This window comes from Apodemus sylvaticus, chromosome 5, assembly GCF_947179515.1.
Source record: "Apodemus sylvaticus chromosome 5, mApoSyl1.1, whole genome shotgun sequence".
Lineage (NCBI taxonomy): Eukaryota > Metazoa > Chordata > Mammalia > Rodentia > Muridae > Apodemus > Apodemus sylvaticus.
Window position 1 is genome coordinate 8,751,123 of NC_067476.1, and position 21,247 is coordinate 8,772,369.

The window sequence follows — 21,247 nt, forward strand, 5'->3', positions numbered from 1 at the left end:
CCCCACAGCCCCCTCTGCCAGCCCCACTGAACTGTCCCTAGTGACAGTCCCTGGATTCACAAGGACTTTTTCTTCACCACCACCTCCAGGACAGCCCAGAAACATTGTAGAGTTGAGTTGTGAGTGAGTACAGAGGCAGTAAATCCACCCAAGACAGGTCACATTTGTGAGTTTGGACAGCTGGACTTCTGAACTGAACTGTCACTGGTTAAGGGTCGTAACCCTGAAGACTCTAAGAAGTCAGGGAAGTTTGGGTGTAGTGGTTAAAAATATAAGCTTTGGAAACTGATGACCTCCTCCTAAGAGTTCAAGTCCACTCTCTGCCACTGGAGGTCCTAGCAGTTGGTTTCTGCAGGAAATGGAGGCATGCAGGGTACTCAGCGCAGCACCCCGCACTCCTTCAGAGAGTGGGGACAGTGTCTGTGCCCAGGCTGACAGGCACAATGTTAGAAGGAATGGCACCTCCCCTCTCTCCAAAGGCAAAGTGTTGCTCTCCAGGAGACTTGTGTTTCCAGTAATTAACTTCATTCGTCATTAGCTTGTTCCCACCACCAGCTGCCCCATAATGCTGAGAAGACAGACTGCCCCAGCCTTGACCGTCTGTGTGAATGCCACCATGCCTTCTCTTTGCAGGAACTGCCATCTGGGAAGGACGGACATCCCAGAGATCCCTCAGTCAGCAGTGCATCTGGGAAAGAGAGCAGAGAAAATGGGGAGAGGTAAGAATAAAGCAGGTAGTATGCAGGCCGAGAGCAGTGGTCGCTCAGCGACTCCCTGTGTCTTTGACCTTTCTGGTCCTCAGAACTGCCTGTTCGGGGTGGGAACTACAAGGAAACTGAGCGATCACTAGTAACCCACTCTCTAAGGCCTTTGCAGCGTGCAGTGTTCCTTCCTGCTGAAACCTGTGCTGTCTACTGTCCCATACATCGGAAGTGTAAGACCTTCCCACCCACAAACCTGTCACTGTAGGCATTTCTAGTCATAAATACATATGTTGTGTTGCTAAGCCATTTTGAAAGGAGCTTACAGGTGCTGTGACCCTCAGTCCCAGATAATCATCACACCCTCCTGAGAGGTGAGAACAGTGATTGCAACATCATTGTTACATGGCAACAGAAACAGTTCCCTCATGTAATGTGGAAAGCAGACCCAGAAATCTCAGTCCTCCCCATACTCCTCTCCCCCTCCCCTTTCAGGGACTAACCTAAGGCCACACACATGCTGGACAAGCGCTCTAGCACTGAGCTATAGCCCAGCCCCTCCTAGGGGCAGCTTATATGACTCACAGATCTGCAGTGCCTTTACACACCTCATCCCTCCCTTGTTCTCAGAGTATTCAGGCTTGCAGAAGGGAAGCTAATTCCCTGGACCACTTAGTGCAGGCTGAAGGAGCTGCCCGTGCGCATCCCTGCCGCTCGAGGTTGGAGCCGCCTTCCTGTGAGACACCAGCTGCTCAGGCTTTTCCTTCTTTTAAGTTGAGAGCAGGTCGCCTGAGGCCTTACTAGCTAATACTAGTAAGCCCAGCAAACTGACTTCTGGCTTATCGGTGGCAGGCCTGGGGCAAGCATTCAGAGGGCTTTGTTTTTCATTTTATTTTGTTTTTTAAAGACGAGAAGCAAAGACCTACAAGCATTTGGACAGCCTTGCATCTTGTCCACTCTTGGATTCTCACAGTCCTAAGTCTGCCTGATGACTCCTCCAGGCTGGGTTATACTCAAGCGTTAGTATAACACTTGGCCAGAAACGCTTGTGTGTGCTAGGCCAAAGCAGCCTGTGGGTTCTGTCACCTGCTTCAGTGGAATCGGGTGTCATGTTCAGAGTTCAGATGTTCAGGTCCCCACCTCCTAAGGGAGGCTCTCCCAAGGGCTACCCGCGTTGCTCCTCAGACTTCTGATGGTGAAAGATGAGCACCCTGGCGGTCAGAAAGCCAGGAAGTGTCAGCCGTTCGTGAGGGCCACACCACTGGCTGGCCTCCTAAAATGGCAGCAAAGCATGGCTCTTCCCAAGCCTGGGGGTGTTGGTGCTGACCCGTGGTGTTCTGACTGAGGGTACAGGCTCCTCCGGCGGCACTGCTGCCAAGCTGGGTCCCAAGGACCCAGTGCTGGAGGGAGAAAACTGACTCTGGCAGCTTTTCTGACTGCTAAGCATGGGCCTGGGGTAACATGGAGGACTGTGTAGCCTCCCTTCCTCTCCCTCTTACTTCCCTTCCCTTCAAGTGCTGCCTTTGTGTGTCTGTGAAGGGGTGAGGCAAGGAATCGCTGAAACCATTACAGAGCTCAGGGGGACCATTTTCACTCAACAGCCTAGTCCTTTATCCCCAGGTCCAGAGACCAGAAGTGTCCCCAGGCAGGGCCAAGAGTCTGGTTGTCACATGGCTCTTCAGGACTTGTCCATGAGCAGCTCTTACACCCTGGCCTCTCCTTAGACAGGTGTCTTAGGTAGCAGTAACCTGGGGAAAGGGTTGACTTTGGCCCATAGTTCAGTGTCACAGTCTGTAGTGACGGGAAGTCCCAGAAGCAGGAGCTTGAGGCAAGTGGTCACTGCATCTAGTCAGGAAGCGCCTGCTACTACTCAGCTCACTCTCCTTTCTAGACAGTCCAGGACTCCAGCCCAGGGAAGGGTGCCGCCCAGCGAGTGGGTCTTCCCACCTCTCCTAGCCTAAGACGTGCACAGAGGCCTGACTCCTTTCGGGTCTCATTAAGCTGACAATTAAGATTAACCATCACCTGTGTTGCCTCAACCTAAAGGCCTCCAGGACTATGGAACCCGGGGTGTGTCTGACACTTCCAGCACCAATCATTTCTTCCTCCCAGGTCCCCGAAGTCACTGGATAGTCTGGAGTCAGCCCAGTCAGAAGAGGAAGTGGATGAACTGTCCCTCATTGACCACAATGAAATTATGGCCAGGTTGACACTCAAGCAAGAGGTGAGGGTTCCCCAGACTTTGGTCTTAATAACCACCAACCAAGAGGGGAGGAAGAATAGAGCGGGGAGACCTGAGACAGACAGCATCTCAGAGCAGTGCGCCCTTGGGTGTCCAGCGGGGAGACCTGAGACAGACAGCATCTCAGCTCCTGGGCTCCAGGCTAAAAAATGGTTCCAGGGAAAGCTCACTGTTCCTTTCTTGCCAGAAGTGAACTTAGCCCTTATAAAGCCTCTCTGAGCTCCATGCAGGTAGTTCTGAGGGCAATGCTAGGGAAACACCCAGCAGTGCTCAGTGTAGCCTGCATAGGAAGCCTTCAGCAGTGTGTGCTGTGAGTAACACAGCCCCTTCCCTTCCTGGTCTCTGCCTGTTAAGAAAGCAGAGGCCTAGGTGCTAAGCTGTGGCTTGTGTGCGTAGCCCTGTGGATAAGCCCAGACATGTCAGGAGATAAGAAGAAGCTGGCCCAGGAGCCTTTCTCGTGTCTGTACAGTTCTAGGAACTTAGGGTTTAACAGACATCGTGGCCCCTGAGAAGCTCCGCATCTGGGAACTGGTTTGAAGGTTATAACATACAGACGTAGGAAAGGTGCTGCCCTATGCATGTACCTGGGCCATCCTGAGGAAGACGTCAACACTTTAGACCATCAGGCTGTTGATAGGGTTAGCAGAATCTGGGCAGAGCCTCTGCAGAAAGAAAAATTAAATACCTTCTGGAAGATCGGGTCATGAGCGTAGCCAACCTTGTCCCACATGGGAAACCCAGAACACTCAGAACTCTGAAGTCTACGTGGAAATGGCAGTCCATGGGATTCAAAGATAGGATATTGGCTCTGTCTCCCTCAGAGTCCCAGCCCCACCTACAGCTCTGTCATTAGACCAGAGAACAGCTGTGGGGTATGTCCCCACAGATGAGTCCTGCTTCTACTTTGGAAAGGGACTAAGCCCAAAGGTAACTTACTACAGGTGTGTGTGAAGAGGGCCATACCTGGACATCATCTTCCTGCCTCCCAGGCTTAGAGGCTGCCTTTCTTCTCTGGAATTTCACCTTTCAGTATGAGCCAGGAGGGAGAGGTAGGGTTGAGCCCAGAGTGCTCTGGCCCCGTGTGGCCTCTGGAAGGTGGTGTAGCCTGGTACTCACAGCATCTGGACAGTTTCCTCGGTGCCCAGTTTTCTGTAAGAGTTCTGACCAGTACACATCTACAAAAGCCATGGGAGCGGATAGACTGCCCACGCTGTCTGGTGTACACAGTGCTGCCCACTGCTGCTGAGCTAGGATCAGAAGTGACTCAGGGTCCCTGAAGCACGGTGAGTTTATCATCTCAACCTTGCCTCATGCTCTTTTACTCCAGGGTGATGATGGGCCTGATGTTCGTGGAGGTTCAGGAGACATCTTACTGGTCCATGCTACTGAGACAGACAGAAAAGGTATGGCAGCTCCCACTGTGCTGGATTTGTATCCCACCAAAGGCATCACATGACCACACTGTACTGTCATCTCTCTTGGGTTGAACTTTGGATCTGATGGTACCAGGGTAAAGTAGGTAAAGGCTGGTCCAGAGACCCTGATACTATCAAAACTGTACATGCATGTCTTCTCTTGGTAAAGACAATGATGCCCTTGCCCTATGGGCATCCTGAGGATGAGAACAGTCATTGGTACCTACTATGTGCTCCAAGGGCAGCCCACTGGATAATGACATGTTCAACCATGGTATTAAAATTAAAGCAGCCACAGTGGTACACACACACACCCATGATCCTGGCACTCAGGAGATTCAAATAGATGAATCTGGATTCAGACCCTTTCGTTTTTTAAAAGAAAAAAATACTTTTACAGTAGCACATGGCCAGCCCCTTCTACCTTTCCTTATATTTAAGTCATTACTTAAATTCTTCAATGTATTTAGTTCACATAGTTAACTAACAAGTTCCTAGGAACAAAATTTGTTGTCCAGGACCTGCCCCAACCTTGCCATCCTCTCTGCATCCTGATCATCTGAGCAGGAAAAGCAGAGGCCATGCCAGGACTGGGAGCACTTGTTAGGTAGGCTGTGCCGGCAGACGGACCATCCATCCGTACAGTTCTGTAAGCGGGGAGACTGGGCTCACAGGAAGGCACCAGTGGCCCAGGTCAGGCAAGGCCTGCCGCTGCCCTACCTCCAGGAGCCTGCGGAGCCTGCCTCAGGCCACAGCCAGTTTCTTGTTAGTATTCCGTTTCTTTCTTTTCTTTTTTGAGGCAGGGTATGTGTCCCATGGACCCTCTTCCTGTGTGTCTTTAAAGGATTTGCAGAGGATATTCACACACACCTTTAATCTCGGAATTTGTGACGTCCCAGGCCTGTATGGAGAGACCATGTTGTAAAACAACAACAAAAACCAGAGCTAGGGCTATGGCTCAATGAGAAAACACTTGCCTAACCATGAATGAGGCCCTGGAATCAATCCCCAGCACTTGGAAGGCAGAGACAGGCAGATCCCTGTGAGTTCAAGGACAGCCAAGGCTACACAGAGAAACCCTGTCTCAAAAAAACTAAAAGAAAGAAAGAAAAAGAAAAGAAATTCTGAAAAATTGACTAAACTATAGGTAAAATCACTCCGGACTTAAAACCCTAAGCCAGTCAGCTTTGTGTTTATTTGAAATGACTAGGACCCAAAGTTCTATGAAACTCTGAGTTAAGAGAATAGTACAAAAACTTTTTGCCTGGCAGAAACTGAAACAGGAAGACTTCATACAAACTTACCTTCATCTGAGCCCTCAGCTAGTCTTCACCCATTTCCTTCAGCCATGACAGAAAGGCAGTCAGTTTGAAGCCTACCACAGCCTCGCAGCTACGGGACAGCCTTTCCCCTAGGACCTTGGTTCCCTGACCTGTTGGGGGCTGGAGGTACAGACAGTGCCCAGGGCTTGTTCAGTGGCACCTCAGGACATCCTGGCAAAGTAGCCATTTCACCTGATACTTATCTAGAAGTGACTAGGATATGAGCTGGCTTCTGGCCAGGTCATGTAAGACTAACTCTCCTGCGCTGCCAGCTGCAGCCAGGCCAAAGGGCTCTCTGACAGGGAGCCCCAAAGCCTTCTGGTCTACCCATTGGGTCTGCTGAAGGGAGGCTTTTGAAATGAAGTTTCAATAGGATTTGGGGTTCCTGCAGAACCAGAATTGGCTTTACCTGGGAGTCTTACCAGAAACAGAGGCCATGAGCCACATCAGAGTGTTGACATGGTGTCCATGGCAGATGGCAAAGTTCTTCGGGCAGGTGGCTTCCTGCACCAGTGGTGTATGAGTGACTCAAAGACCCTGGGAGGCTTCATGGCTCGTATGTCTGGGACTCAGATGTGGCAGGCAGAGCCAAGCCAATTAAACAAGTAAGCAGGAAGAAGGGCACACTTGCCAGCATGGCCTTCCTCTCGGGTGACTCTGTGAGATGTGTAGATAGGGCCAAGTCGGGACGATGTTAGGCCCAAGCTCAGATCCTGTCCCTTCCTTGTGCTAGGCCTGTTACTTGGCCCCCAAGCTTCCATTACTCTGAAGGCCACTGGGGACAAAGGGACCTTAACTAAGACAGCCCTGTAGAGTTTGGCTCAGGCTCCCACCAAAACACCAGGTGATGCCAGAGCCACAGCTACCTTATGCTAAGAACTCTAGTACCAGCAGGCCTATGCTGTGTCCACCATGGCACAGCACAGCACAGCCATCCTTGAGTGTGGCGTACTCTTTCCCCCTCCCCAAACACACATGCGCGCGCACACACACAGACTTTCTCTGTAGCCCTGGCTGCCTGGAACTCACTCTGTAGACTAGGCTAGCCTCAAACTCAGAGGCTTTCTGCCTCTGCCTCCCAAGTGCTGGGATTAAAAGTGTGCCACTGCTACCCAGCATGTCTGGCCTACTCTTTGTCTCACACGTGAGTCTTTACCTTCTAGCCTGTGAAGTATGGCTCTAGTGCTCACCAGCACCCTGGAACACACCCTGCAAGAGGCCACTGGCTCCTGGCAGTGTCACTCTGATTCTGTACCCCTTCTTCCAGAAACAGGTGGCCTAGCTCTGCTCTTCCTAGAAAGTCCCAACATAACAGGGAGTTGGTTAGAGTATAACTGTGAGGCTGAGCACAGCACAGGGACCAGGACCCCCACACCCCAAATGCAAGAGTACACAGTGTGATGGCATGACATGCCACACAGAGCCTTGAGACCCTCTGTTGTGGGAAATATTAAAAAGATCGACAAGTTCCCACGCTACACCTAGCTACTCTTAGCCCCAGTGGTCTTGCTGGCTCGTTCTTATCTCGTGGAGACTCTCTGACTCAGAGCCCCAAAATCTCTCCACCCAGATCTCTTAAGTTCCCACTGGCGAGTCGCTACCACACCAGCCACATGCTTCAAAACTCCCACAGCCTTTGTGGTGCACATCTGGCCAACCTACACTTTGCCACCATACCTTTCTTTCTTGAGAAAACCTTTCTCTCATGAGCATCCGCTGCATGAAGGAAAATACCACACAAACTTAGTTCAGAAACAGTGCTAACTCAGACGCTGGGCACAACAACTAGAATCCTAATCTTGTAAGCCTTACTAAATCTAAATCCTCTGGTTGGTGACAAATCTACCAGGATTTGCCATCTAGAGATACTGGTAGCTACATCTTGACCCCTCATTATCCTGTCCAAAAGGACCCCCTCTCCCTCCTCCCACTCCCCCTCTATCCAACCGGGAAATCCCTCCTACCGGCCCAGTGATTGGCACCTTTATTCATTAGGGGATGGTTTACAAGGAGTCACCTGAGTATGTAGCTCACTCCTCATCCGCAGCCCCTCCCAGGAGAGTGAAATTAACATCAAAATACAAACAGCACCAGGCTCATCCACAACATTTCACCTTTCTATCTACTTAAAAGACTTTTATTAGATATAAATCGAGCACAACTATTACCATTTTGTAATTTATAAAGTACAAAATAGACCTAACACCCAGTCCATCATTTTTGTCAATTAAATAGAACACTCTGTCATCTGTCCTAACTTAAAAGATATAATTGTACACCTGACTTATGTCCTGGCTTTAGATTATATGTCATCTGAAAACCATCCCCTCAAATCTGTTCTCTCAATGTAAATAGTCTGAGTTGGCTATGAGACTACAAGTAGTCTTTCAACTTTCATCAGAAATCCAAGAATAGCCAACATTATCTGAAGACATAGGAAGTCTAACACAGCTTCCAGAACTGAGACAAATTGTAGAAACAGCTGCCTACCTAAACAGCCCCAGTAAGTCAGGAAGTTTGAGCATCTGTCTTCAGCCTTCTGGCCCAGGATCATTTTACAGACCTTTGAAAAACAGGGATCATTAAGGACTAGCCTATTCTGTCTCTGCAGAACTAAGCTGTCCTAACCTGTAACTTGTGTCCTCTCTCAAGGACAGTACAAGTCTGCAGGAAAGACTGGCAGTTTCTGCCCAGTGGTGACCTGGCCACAAATGCACAGCCTCACCTGGAGGTAGAGATGCTCAGCTGCTTCTTTGAATCTGCGAATAGGGAGCTGTAGGAACAGATTTGTCTCAACAACAAGTGAATACATAACAGTAAATGTCACATCTGTGGGTTTCTGACGGTTTTTAAAAAAAAAACAGCTGTCTATATAAAGTAATCTGGACTGTTCTCCATTAACTACCGCAGCGAGTTCTGATTAAAATATCTCAAAACACCCTAACAGTAAACTCAGCCATGAATTTGCTATTTGGCCCTTAACTCATAGGCTTGAACATCTCAGACCAGTTTATAGTAACAGTTATAGAAGGACTGGGTCTAAGCCCTGCACTTTGAAATTTTTTGTATTAATAGTAGAAATTTATACCAATGAAAACCTTGCTTTCACATCAGAATAAATTCTGTACCAAAATAAGAAATTATGACTTCAATGTCATAGCAATTATAAAGACTTCTACCAAATGAGATTATTATTATAATCAATTCTAGCTATTTCCTCCCTGTTCCAATTATGGCCATTTCCAAATTCCCTAGAAAGGCAACCTTAGAATAACTACCTCCAGCCCCAAAGCCCAGGGAACTTAGGCAACAACTCTTCATAACTTCTTCAAGCTGAATATGGGCATTGAAATATTTTTGAAGAGGGGGAAAGGTACGGAAAATGGAGAGTTGGTCAGCCTTAAGAAGGCCAACCAACAGTTTGTATTAGTCTCTGGTGTCTGTGTCCTGATTGGATCCCACTAAGAGTCCAAGACATCAGGACTTCAAGCAGCCCAGTTCAGCGTGTCTGATGATGATACTCACCAAGGCTGTATATTCTGTAGTAGACAAATGTCAAGACAAAATTTTAGTATCATCAAGATAACTTTTTTGTTTGATTCTCTAGAATCTAGTTTTCTGGGGGTCTCCCTCCCTCTATCAAATCTGATCCATATTACTCTGGAAGATTTATAGACACTAATCACCTTCTCTAAAAAACGCAAAGACAAAACCCTTCTCCCAAAACAGCATATCCTTGAGCCAGTAACCAGAAAAACTTTTATATTGACCTCTCCCCCTGAGGAATAATATAACCACAGATCACACCCATTTTGAAAGTTAAAACAATTCAAAACAAATGAAATAAACTAAAATACTATATGTGTCTGTTCTGAGGCCTTTTATTTTGCCAAGCAGGATAAAAACCCAAGATTCCCGTGGAGCCCACTTTAGTCAGAATTTGAGTATCCTGTGAGGCGTGTTAGAGCAATATATCTCTATACCATCTTTCTGTTCAGCTCTCTGCTGGGTTCCCCATCAGTAGTAGCCAGTACCTGTAAGATCAAAGACCTAGGACCCTAACCCTTTCTCCCTGGCCTGGCTCTCAGGACCCAGCATGAGCGCCACACTGTGAGTCACAGCCCACACCCTGAACCCTACCTAATGATTTGTTTGCACCCCTGCAGACCTCGTACTGTACTGTGAAGCCTTCCTGACCACCTACAGGACCTTCATCAGCCCCGAGGAGCTCCTCAAGAAGCTGCAGTACCGATATCCTTTCCCGCCTGTGGGGCCGGCTTTATTGCTTTTATACTGTTTCTGAAACTGTCATTGAGGAAATTGAGGCTGAGCATGTTGAAGTAACTGACTTGCATAGTGCCACCAGCCCTCGGGCTCTCAGCCCTTCCTAGGTTAGCTGCACCCAGCCTGTTCATGGAGGCAGGCCCCTAAAGACCCAGGATTGCACGGTTACCTTTGCAGTGGGGCCCTGGTTCCCACCCCCACCAGCTGTATCCTGGCACTGACTCACAAAATGACTGAGGGAATGTGAAATGACATGGAGGGCCTGGAACAGGGTTCTTTTGCACTGTCGGGGATGGATGGGACCACTGGGTGGTTCTGGAAAGACTAAGAAGGGCTGGGAGAAGGAAGGGGTAGGTGGACCTACCAGGGAACTTCTTGCAGATTCTCACACTGAGCCCTGAGTGTTCAGCGGCTGGGACCAGTGGGCTTAAGAGTGGAACAGCTAAGCATTGTGGCACACATTTGATCCCAGCTCTTGGGCGGCAGAGTTTGATGGATCTCTTGAGTTCAAGGCCAGCCTTGTCTACAGAGTGAGTCCCAGGCCTACACAGAAAAACCCTGTCTTGCAAAACCAAGAGGAGGAAGAGGAAGAAGAGGAGGAGGAGGAAGAGAGAGAAGAGAGAAAAGAAGAGAAGAGAAAAAGGGAGGAAAAAACTAAGAGGCTTCAAGGCAGACCTGGTCCCTACTGCCTGCCCTGGTCAGAGAGCAGACAGCTCCTCCACTACAGCTAGGCTTTGCCCCACTTCAGGATTCACCCTTGGGGATCAGCACTCCCTGTGTTAATGGACAAGACCTTGCGGTCTTAGAAGAACGCACTTTGGTTGCTTGTTCCTCTTTCTCTGTCCTTGGCCTACCTGGAAACCAGCTACTAGGCCACCTCCTGGCCACATAGCCTGTGACTGCCATCTGCTGGACAGCTGCTACCACTGGGCAGCTCTCTACATTCCTGTGTGCCCTAAACCCTCTAAGGGGCTCCTCCACACCTCCTCTGCTCAGTCTGACCCCGACTAACTGTAGGCTGTCGGCACAGTTGTGGCCACTCCCTGTTTGTGGACTCTGAGCACCTGCTAGAGCCTGTAGCTGAAAGATTGTTAGATCTGCCAGGAACATGTCAAACCTAACATGCATTACATGTGGGATCCCACTTGGCTGTGGGACCATTTTTATTTCTATTATATAATGGCACCCTTGAAATGAAGACTGGGCAACTGACCTGCGTGTTCCCACCTCCTACCTCTGCTCCCAGGTCAGTTTCTCATCCCTTCCCCATTGGCCTCAACCAGCAAGTTCATGGAAGCATCTCCTCCTCACGTCTCGGGGCCCAGGCCCCACCCATTCCATGTGGCTCCCCCTGAGTGCCAAACCCGAGTCAGGGGTCATGGGGGAATGAGAAGAGATGTGGAGAGTTGGTGGGGACAGAGCAGCAAGCAGCAGGAAGCTGACATCCCCAAAGTAGACCCCCAGATTCAGCAGTCAGGAGTCAGCTGTGAGGACTACCATGGGCTAGAGGAACACCTGCAGGTCTCCTGCCCCCAGGACGATGGGCCAGCCTGGCTTTCCAAGGCACAAGTTCCCAGGAATAACCATACCATTGTGGCCATATGGCTGGAGAAATGATCTGCACACGGAAGCCCATAGAATGCAGAGCGAGGCCTTTTGGGCCTGTTCACTCTCTGGGCCCACAGGGACCCTCTACCTGAGTCCCCACATCATGACCCTCACTGTGACAGCACTCTGGCCCAACACACAGACATCATGAATGGTGCCAGTCGGTCCTACAGACCAGAAGGCACAGCTTCTGAAGCCAGTACCCCGGGCTGGATTGTGGCTTTGCACTTTCCCACTGCACACAGGACAGGCCTTTACTTCCATAAGCTAAGCCCTCACTCACAGGATTCCCAGCATCACATGTGGCTGGGGGAGGGGGGCGTAAAATTAGCATTCCATGCAGATCCTGCCTGTGAACCTTAACCCATACTTCACATACGAGAAGTTCTCTCCCTTTGCTGACACATTCAAGAAGCGAGTGAGCAAGAACACATTCTTTGTGCTGGTGCGAGTGGTGGACGAGCTCTGGTGAGTGCCTGGCTCCGGGCTCCCTGCAGTGGCTGCAGATGTTCACGCCTGTGTGCACTGCAGCAGGCTGATAGCAAGCCAGAGGGCTGCAGGCCTCCTCACCTGGATCAGACAAACATTACCTTCTACCCACTGTGGGCTGGGTGTGTGTGCCCACTGCTCTTCCCAGCCCTGAGAGTATCAGACCCTCAGACCAAGGTGGGGTGGGTGTTAGGTCTGGAGTTCCTTGTAGGGTGAGTCCCTGTCCTATCTGGGACTCTTCTTCCTGTGTTATCTTAGGACTAGTTCACAGTAAGACACACTCATAGCATAGTGGGGCCAAGTGGAGGCCGGATGCGAGAGGAAGAGGCATCTCCACGACTCCTGCCATTTCCATACTTAGTTAAGCCTGTTCTGGGTGCCACCTCTGAATCCTTGCCTTCCAGTGGCATCTTGCTTTTGTACGGTGTCTGTATAATGTTAAGGTAAGAAATTGAGGAGCTCAGTGGAGATGACGGTCTTCTACAGGCGCCTGCCTGACATCTCATCACTGTGTTAGACCAGGAACTTCTCTGAGGCAGAGAGCAGCAAGTGTGTTGAGTGAGTTGGCAGGGACCTGTTGCAGGCAGGCCACCCCCAGCGCCGTGGAGGCCGTGAGTGGCATCCTCAACTGGGGCCCCGGCCTGCCTTTCACCAAGTGCCCTTGGCCCTCAGCCTGGTGGAGCTGACAGAGGAGATCCTGAAGCTGCTGATGGAGCTAGTCTTCCGCCTGGTATGCAGTGGAGAGCTCAGCCTGGCCAGAGTTCTCCGGAAGAACATCCTGGACAAGGTGGACCAGAAGAAGCTGCTCAGGTGTGCCCATTCCGACCAGCCTCTGGCAGCCAGGGGTGTTGCAGCCAGGTGAGGAGCCAGCATCTCAGCCAAGCCCAGCAGCTGCCTTTCCCCACAGCCCTGTGATTAAGTGCCTCAGGGACAGACCCTGGGTACCCAAAGCTGGGCCTCTCCTCATGGTCCATGTGGAGCAAGGAATCCCGTGTTGCCAAAAAACAAATGGAGCTGCATAGATAGGAGATGACTGCGCTGGGCTTTGGTCAGCTCCGAACTCCCACAACACTGCTGCTACCCCTCGTACCATCCGGGCTTCCTGTAAGCCTGGGAAGTCTCTCTTTTGCTCTTTGCCCAGCTGGTGGGGTGTGGCGGGTGGTAGGTGTGAGGAGCAGAGGAAGGGGGCCACTCACCCGGAGTGCAGCCTGTGGCCTAGAAGGGCACATTGGAGCCAAAGCCTGCAGCCTTGTCCCAACCATGCTTTTCATGCTGTGTTCCAGGCCAGGAACCTTGCATGATTTCCACAGCCACGAGATAGCGGAGCAGCTGACACTGCTGGACGCCGAGCTTTTCTATAAGATAGAGGTATGCCTGAGTGGCCCTGCAGGGAGGCAGCTAGCTCTCTACCTGGAAGCGGCTGCTGGCTGTCTCTCTGGAGAGACCCACACCCGACCCAGGAGCACCAGAGACTGCAGTGCTGCCTGTTCTGTTTCCACACAGATTCCTGAAGTTTTGCTTTGGGCCAAAGAGCAGAATGAGGAGAAGAGCCCCAATCTGACCCAGTTCACAGAGCACTTCAACAACATGTCCTACTGGTGAGACAGGGCCACAGCACTTGCTCGGGTGGTGTGGATGGAACAGTCGAGGCTTCCTTGGCAGAGGTTGAGTGGTCAGTCCTTGGATCTCTCCAGAGTCTGTGGGCACTGGCCTTGAACTGTGGGCAGCAGAGAGAAGGCAGAGCTGGCATTATAGGCTCTACAGTGCAGGGAAGAGTAGCCGAGCAGGGAAGAGTAAGCCAGATGGATTAGTAATGTCTGCCCTGGCTGACTGACCTTTCATTGCTGTTGCTCAATGCCTCCGCAGTTCCTGTAAGACATTAGCTCACCTGACTGCTTGATGGAGGCCGACTGCTGAGCAAAGGAGTGGATTGTTAAGGCTTTGATTTGTACCTAAATTCTTTTTTTTTTGAGGGGGGAGGGGTGTCTCTCTACATAGCCCTGCTGTCCTTGAACTCAGAGATCTGCCAGCCTCTACCCACAAGTGCTGGGATTAAAGGTGTTCACCACCACCTAGCTTGTGTCTGAGTCTTAAAGCAGAATGGAGGTCAGCGGTGTGTCTATCACCTGGTTGGTCACTTTGCCATTTCAAGATTAGACCAGGTGCCTCCACCTCCTACTGCATTGACCCTGCCCCACATGCCTCCCATTGCCCTAGGGAAAAGTCTCATTACTTCTCTGTGTTCTTGGCATGGGAGACACCCGCCCGTCCTTCAGCAGTAGTCACCACTCCAATCTAAGTGTTCTGGCTTCTAGGGCAGAGAGGCCCTGCTTATCTTTTGGAGCCATGGTCTCTGACATGTCCCTGACACAGGTGTTCTTTACGGGATAGGGGAGGTGATTAGAGTATAGCACCTCCCCCAAGTAACACTGCAGTGGCCTTTGTAAACCATGGGAGACTAAGGCCACCCTGAGGTCAACAGAAGAACGTGGGGCTTGCCTTAGATTTCAGCCTCAGTTCCTGCTAAGGTTCTGAGTTTCCATCCCCCGTTGACTGGCAGAGTGGCTTCCTACTCCTCTGTCAGACGGTTTCTGAGCCGGCAGCAAGGCCCCACGATGCCTTTCACTGCTGAAAAGATTCTTTAGTCCCCAAGCCTCCTCTGCAGAAGGAGAACTGTTCTGGACCCTGGAATAGTGCACGCCCTGAAACCAGGACCAGGGTCGTGCTCAGGCTTTGGGCTCCTGGTGGGTAAGAACTTGTGACAACTGGCACAGGGTCACACATTTCATCCTTCAGGGCCACTGAGCCTGTGAAGGAAGGTGACTCAGCTGTCGCTTCTCGGGCCCCTTCCTGCAGGGTGCGATCCATCATCATGCTGCAGGAGAAGGCCCAGGACCGGGAGAGGCTGCTGCTGAAGTTCATCAAGATCATGAAGGTGACTGGCTCCGTACCCAGTGCTCTCCCTCCCACCATACCGAGGAGGAGAGCCCAGCCAGCGCCGCCCGCCCAGCCCTGCGCTGCCCTACCCCTTCCCTCACCACTGCCTCTCCTTACAGCACCTGCGCAAGCTCAACAATTTCAACTCCTACCTGGCCATCCTCTCAGCGCTAGACTCAGCCCCCATCCGCAGACTGGAGTGGCAGCGGCAGACCTCAGAGGTAGGTGGTGGGAAGTCTGGGCAGGCCGGGGTGGACCTGAGCAAGACCAGGCAAGGGTCCCCATCTGGTCGTTCACCTCTATATGGCCAAGACTTCTGCCTCTCCCACTTCAGATTCCAGTGCCTTCTCTGTCCAGTCAGCAGGTCCAAGGGCTTCCATGGCTGGTGGTGGGGTTGTCACCTGTCCCTGTGCCTGGGTCTCAGCTTCGCCTGTAGAGTCCATGCTTTAGCCCACTCATCCAAAGTGGCTGCTCTAGGCTCAGCACCGCATTGGGCCTGCTGGGGCTAGATGGAAGGACAGGTGAGCACCTGAGAAGGGTCTCTCTGAGGATGTGTGCTCATACCCCCCACAGAGCATCGCACACAGGCCTGAGACCCTGCCACAGGGGTTAGCAGACACCATTAGCAGGCCTCCACAGGGCCTGAGTCTGTCATGTTGTGGGCATCAAGACTAACTCACCCCTATCCTGCAGGGCCTGGCTGAGTACTGCACATTGATTGACAGCTCGTCCTCCTTCCGAGCCTACCGGGCTGCCCTCTCAGAGGTGGAGCCCCCATGTATCCCATACCTGTGAGTTGTCTTCCTCCCTCAGCCATTCAGTCACCTCACCTGACAGTACAGACATCTCAGGTCCCTGTCAGTTTTACTGGGTTTTGTTGATTTGATCTCTTACTATATACTGAGAGAGAGAGAGAGAGAGAGAGAGAGAGAGAGAGAGAACCACATATGTACAGTAGCTCACAGATGTCAGAAGAGAAGATGGGATTTCCTGATTTCCTGGAAGTGGAGTTAGCAGTGGTTATGAGTGACCGTGTGGGTGTTGGGAACCCAAGCCTTCTGCAAAGGCAGTAAGCACACTCAGGCGTGCACTGCGCCAACTCCAGCCCCCAACTTTGACTTTCGTCTATTTGATTGCTCAGTCAACAGTTTGGCATTAGCAACCACTGCCTCGGGGTTACAAGTACTCTAGGTTTGTCGGTACTGAGCGCAATCTTAAGGGATCCACAGGGGTTCTGACCCAGAGTAGAGAGTAAAGTTTCATGTGGGTCAGAAGAACACCTAAACGTGTGCCCTAGCTTGCTCTGGGGTTCAGCAGCTGCTTGTCATGGGCCACAGTTGTCTTCGGGTCCTGGTGGCAAAGCCAGCACATAGCCACCTTGTAACTCTGTCCCCAAGACATCAACTGCCCTGTGCCTTTGTCCCCTCAGAGGTCTGATCCTGCAAGACCTGACCTTCGTTCACCTGGGAAACCCAGACTATATTGACGGGAAAGTAAACTTCTCCAAGCGGTGGCAACAGTTCAACATCTTGGACAGCATGCGGTGCTTCCAGCAGGCGTAAGTGCTGTCGGGTTCCAGCTTGGCTCCACTCCAGGGAGGGTCACAGCCTGAAGGGGCGGGACAGAGTTTAGTCCCTGTTCCCTGACCTAGGCCCTACCCAGTTTGTCCTCCAGTTACAAGTCAGGAAGCAGGTACTTCCCAGGCCACAAGAAGGAGCCTATCAATCCAGCCTCCCTGGCTCTAAGGCAGAAGGGGCAGGCTTCGACATCACCCACTCAGGATAGTCTGGGTGCACCACTCAGGGAACTCAGGGAAGCCAGGCTTCCCATGAGGCACTGCTGGTGCACTGGTGCTGACTGAGGCCCAAGCGCAGAGTGGGCTGCTCAGACTCTGCTCTGCTCCCAAGTGCTGCTGGGTACCTGCTGGCTTAGGTAGCCGTGACCCACAGGTGGATGGCTGGCTGTGAGGAGCCACCCTATGAGAGGTTCTGGCCTGGTTTTTCGGCTAGCCCTGGACTCACTGACACCCTCTCCCACCAGGCACTACGAAATCCGGAGAAACGATGACATCATAAACTTCTTCAACGACTTCAGCGACCACCTGGCCGAGGAAGCCCTGTGGGAACTCTCTCTGAAGATCAAGCCTAGGAACATAACACGGCGAAAAACAGACCGTGAAGAGAAGACCTAGGAGCAGACTGGCTGTGAGCACACTCAAGCAGCCAGGAGAGGACCTGGGCCGTCCCAGCCCCAGCCTGTCCGTGGCTTGGCTGTGTGGCAGCACCTGAGTCTGCTGGTTTCTTGCCTCCCTCCCTATGGCTAAAGTCCCAGGGTTCACAGTGAGCTGGCTGGCAGGCCTCAGGACTGGCTTGTGTAACTGGTGGGCCCTGGTCTGGTTTTGTTTTCTGTTTTCTGTCAGTGCTCCCTCCTGTTCCCTACTGTCCCCTCCACCTGGGGAGCAGAAGAAACCTGAGCAGCAGGCCAGGGGAATGGCGGGCTTCCCTCCCCCCAAGGCTGCCCGATGAGTAGAGGCCCTGGGACCCTTGGGTAGACTGCCCTCCAGGGAGATGTGGCCAGGAGACGGCAGGAGGTAGAAATGGCCACGGCAGGCGTCTTTTGCTGTCCGCTTCCTGCCTTTGAAACATGAAGGGTGAGGCATGCTGACCTGGCCCAGAGAGTGTGATGGGTGATAGGCAAGAGCCACAGGGCTGACACGGCTCACGGCACTGGCCCCAGCCCTGTCCTGCCTTGCGCGGCCCACTAAGGCTGACCTGCTGGGCTGACAGCAGCACCAGTAGCCCCTTCCGGCCTGTTGCCCACCGCTGTCCAGCCCCAGCCCCAGTCCACATCACCGGTACTCTGGGGCTCAGGAAAAGGAGGCAGAAGGGAGGGAGAGTCCATGCTGAGCTGGGGCCAGGGCTGTGCTTCCAAGTGGCTCAGAGAGTGAGGATCTTCTGTGACCTGGGGAGAGGCAAGCAGCCCCTCATGCTTGCTGTGTGCCTTAAATGCCACCTCCTGTCCCTGCCAGGCCGTGGGCTTCCCTCCTCCTTTGCCCCATCCCGGCAGCCAGCAGGTTCCTAGTCCCTGTTTGCTCCCTGGGAGTGTCTGTTGTTCCCAAGAAGGCTAAGCAGGCCTAGGATGTGAGGCCTCCAGAGGCCTCCTGACTCCAGACAGGTGGCAGAGCCACCCCTGCTGCTGAGGTTGACAATCTGTTCAGGGCTCAGGGCTAGGATGTCCCTGGCCATGGCTCTGTGGCCACCACTATGGGCTAATCAGCAGGGTGCAGGTCAGAATTGAGAGGTGCTGCTGGCCCTGCACCACGCCTCCAGTTAGCTTGGCATGGACAAGCACCCTCTTCTTCTGGTCACAGGGCTTGGTCAGACAGATACCGGGATCTCTGTGCTTCCTCAGCCAGTCCCAGAGCAGAAGAAGCGACAGCAGCAACTGCTGGCCGGTACTAGTTTGCAACAACTGTCACTCTGGACCCTCCTGGTTTTTGTTTTGTTTTTTGTTTTTGTTTTTTTTAGCAGCTTTTATCAAATAAGAACTGTGGGCCCCTCTTCTGTTTATTTGTGCTGTAAATAGAGAGGGGACTTCTGTAAACAGCCCCTTGGCCGGCTCCCTCTGGCAGCAGCCGGTACTGGATTGTTTAGGGAGCATGTGTGGAATCAGGCTTGTGAGCAGTTGTGTGGGTCTTTGGTTTGTTTGTTCCTCTTTTACAGGTCCTTTCATTTCAGTCTTTGCTCCTACTTCCTGTCCTTCACCAGCTCTGAGTGCTGCTGTGTGCAAGTGGGAACACTGTGCACACGGGGTCCTCCCCGCATTTTAGAGGCCCCTGTGGCCTCCCTGTGTAGCACAGGCCGAACTGAGGCCTAGCCTACTGGTGCTGCAGCCAACAGAGTGGGTCTGTGGTCTGTGTCTACTGATGCCAAGCATGAGCTGGGCAGAAAGGAGGGCTCCCCTTCTAGACCCAGAACCCCCAGGCCCGCCCTACGATCCTGGGAGACTTAGCAGACTAAGTCGAGGGCCAGGGCAGCTCTGGAGCTTCCGTGTGGGACAGCGAGGTGCGATGTGTGGGTTTAACTTATTAGCCAGCAGGCTTCCCTAGTCACCTGCCTCTGGCCGCGGCTGAGCCCAGTGCTCACGCAGCCTGGCTTCCACATGTCTGTCTGTTTCTTAGGGGTGGGGTCTGGGAGCGCTGTGAAGATCGGTCTCTGGAGACACACTAAGCAGCATGGACGGTTGGGTTCCCGGCAGGGGTTAGCCCTTACCTGTGGGTATGGTCTGACCAAGGCAAACACCACATTTGGCTGACCCTTAAGCCGAGACACCTGCTCCATGCCTCCCAGTGTGGCACTGTAATATAACCCCCCACTAACCTGTCTGACAGTGCATCTTCCTACAGACAGAACAAGCGCGCAACTTTTATATGAAAGAAAAATAAACAGACAAAAGCCAGTCTGATGCCTTGTCTGTGTCCAGGCTTTCTGTATCAGGCTGCAGTCCCTGCTGTTTGTGACCAAGGGCGGGGGGGGGGGGGGGGGGGGGGGGGGGGGGTAGAGTGGGCCTGAGGGCTCTGGTAGGCATTGGGAACCCATGTGCTAGGAGAAAGCTGACTCCTGCAAGTGGTCCTCTGATGGCCACACACAGATTCACACAGGAAAAATAAAAATAAATGCACACCCAAGAGTCATGCCACCCTTCCCTGTGAGAGGGGTATCCAGGGTACATTAAAGCACCAGGCTTTAAAGCTTCTGCCTTCACTGTGCTCCTGAGGGTCGTTCATTCCTGTGTCTTTCCACATACAAGTACTGAGGAAGACCAAGTGCTTTCAGACCAGACCCATGGAATGTCCTCAGATCCTGGGAATGAAGTACCACACCCAGAAGGTCACAGCCAGCACCTGACTCTAAAGAGATGGGAGTCAGAGGGCTGGAGAGATGGCTTAGCAGTTAAGAGCACTGGCTACTCTTGCAGAAGACCTGGGTTCAAATTCTCAGCACCTACAATTTGTAACTCCAGCTGCAGAGGATCCGGTACCCTCTTCTGGCCTCTCAGCACCAGGCGTACAAGTAGTGCACAGCCATGAAGACAAAGAACAAAACCTAAAACAATGAAGTCCGCCAATCTTGGCTGGTGACGCACACCTTGAATCCCAGCTCTTGGGAGGCAGAGGCAGGGGGATCTCTGTGATCTCTGGACCAAGGGTGCTGGGGACATAGACCTTCCTTGTCTCAAAAAAAAAAAAAAAAAAAAAAAAAAGGTATTAACGTCAATATAGTTACCATAGCAATAGAATTCATTTTATAACTTATCAGTTGATATATGAAAACCACTTCCAAAATCTGACATCTGTGTTATTTTTTGTAGCGCTTAAAATGTAGTTGATTAATTTTTTTACAGAAGTGAAAAATTGAAATCATCCTCTGAGATCAAAAGGCTTCAGCACCCACACTGCTGAGTATTGATTGCAGTGTGTGCAGTTCTAGCCAGTGCACAAGACATAAGAAACACACTAAACACTGAAGGGAAGACAGCAAAATATAAGGATTACAGCATTATGTGACCAGGAACTTCAGCAGATGTATCAAGCTACATGGGCTTTAAAAGGAGAGAAAACAACAAGGGCTTGAGTTGTAATGGCATCGAATAGACAGGTGCTGCTGAGCCTGCGAGATTCCACACAAGAAACCACTGAGCCCTCAGCCACTATAAAGGACCCAGCTGTAAGGGCAGTGCATGGAGCTCAGTGGCACAGGCTGGAGCGATGGCTCAGTGGTTAAGAGCACTGACTGCTCTTCCAAAGGTCCTGAGTTCAAATCCCAGCAACCACATGGTAGCTCACAACCATCTGTAATTAGAGATCTGACTCCTTTTGGAGTACCTGAAGACAGCTTTAGTGTACTCACATATAATAAATAAATCTTATAGAAGAAAAAAAAAGATATTTGCCTAGCATGTATGAGGTCCTAGGTTCAGTCCCCAGTGCTACAGCACATGCAAACAAAAAGACTGTATGAGCTGAGTATTGTAAAGGTGTCAGTTGCCCAATGTACACTGAGCCTCAGCCACATACTGAGACTCTCTGACCTCAGCTAATCACTGGTGTAAAGCACTTACTATTAAAATTGCAATAGTATGTGTGTCTGCATGCACATGTGTCTGTGTAGGCGTATGTGCATGCACGTGTGTGTGTGTGTGAACATGTCTGTGTGGGTGTGGGTGTGTGGTATGGTTGGTGTGTATGTG

General features: G+C 51.6%; 1 protein-coding gene across 5 annotated transcripts in view; it reads left to right on the forward strand.

The window, feature by feature from the left end:
- Window positions 1-19,456, forward strand: part of Rapgef1 (Rap guanine nucleotide exchange factor 1) — a 122,474-nt gene extending 103,018 nt beyond the window's left edge. For all 5 annotated transcript variants that reach the window (XM_052182019.1, XM_052182021.1, XM_052182018.1 and 2 more), the window contains 13 exons: window positions 634-719; window positions 2,814-2,925; window positions 4,271-4,346; window positions 9,847-9,931; window positions 11,948-12,040; window positions 12,734-12,919; window positions 13,345-13,429; window positions 13,565-13,659; window positions 14,918-14,996; window positions 15,118-15,219; window positions 15,692-15,789; window positions 16,428-16,556; window positions 17,039-19,456. In XM_052182019.1, coding sequence (XP_052037979.1) covers window positions 634-719; window positions 2,814-2,925; window positions 4,271-4,346; window positions 9,847-9,931; window positions 11,948-12,040; window positions 12,734-12,919; window positions 13,345-13,429; window positions 13,565-13,659; window positions 14,918-14,996; window positions 15,118-15,219; window positions 15,692-15,789; window positions 16,428-16,556; window positions 17,039-17,189 — 1,377 coding nt within the window. In that variant the 3' untranslated portion in view covers window positions 17,190-19,456. The remainder of the gene's footprint in view (window positions 1-633; window positions 720-2,813; window positions 2,926-4,270; window positions 4,347-9,846; window positions 9,932-11,947; window positions 12,041-12,733; window positions 12,920-13,344; window positions 13,430-13,564; window positions 13,660-14,917; window positions 14,997-15,117; window positions 15,220-15,691; window positions 15,790-16,427; window positions 16,557-17,038) is intronic.
- The last annotated feature ends 1,791 nt before the right edge of the window (window positions 19,457-21,247 follow it).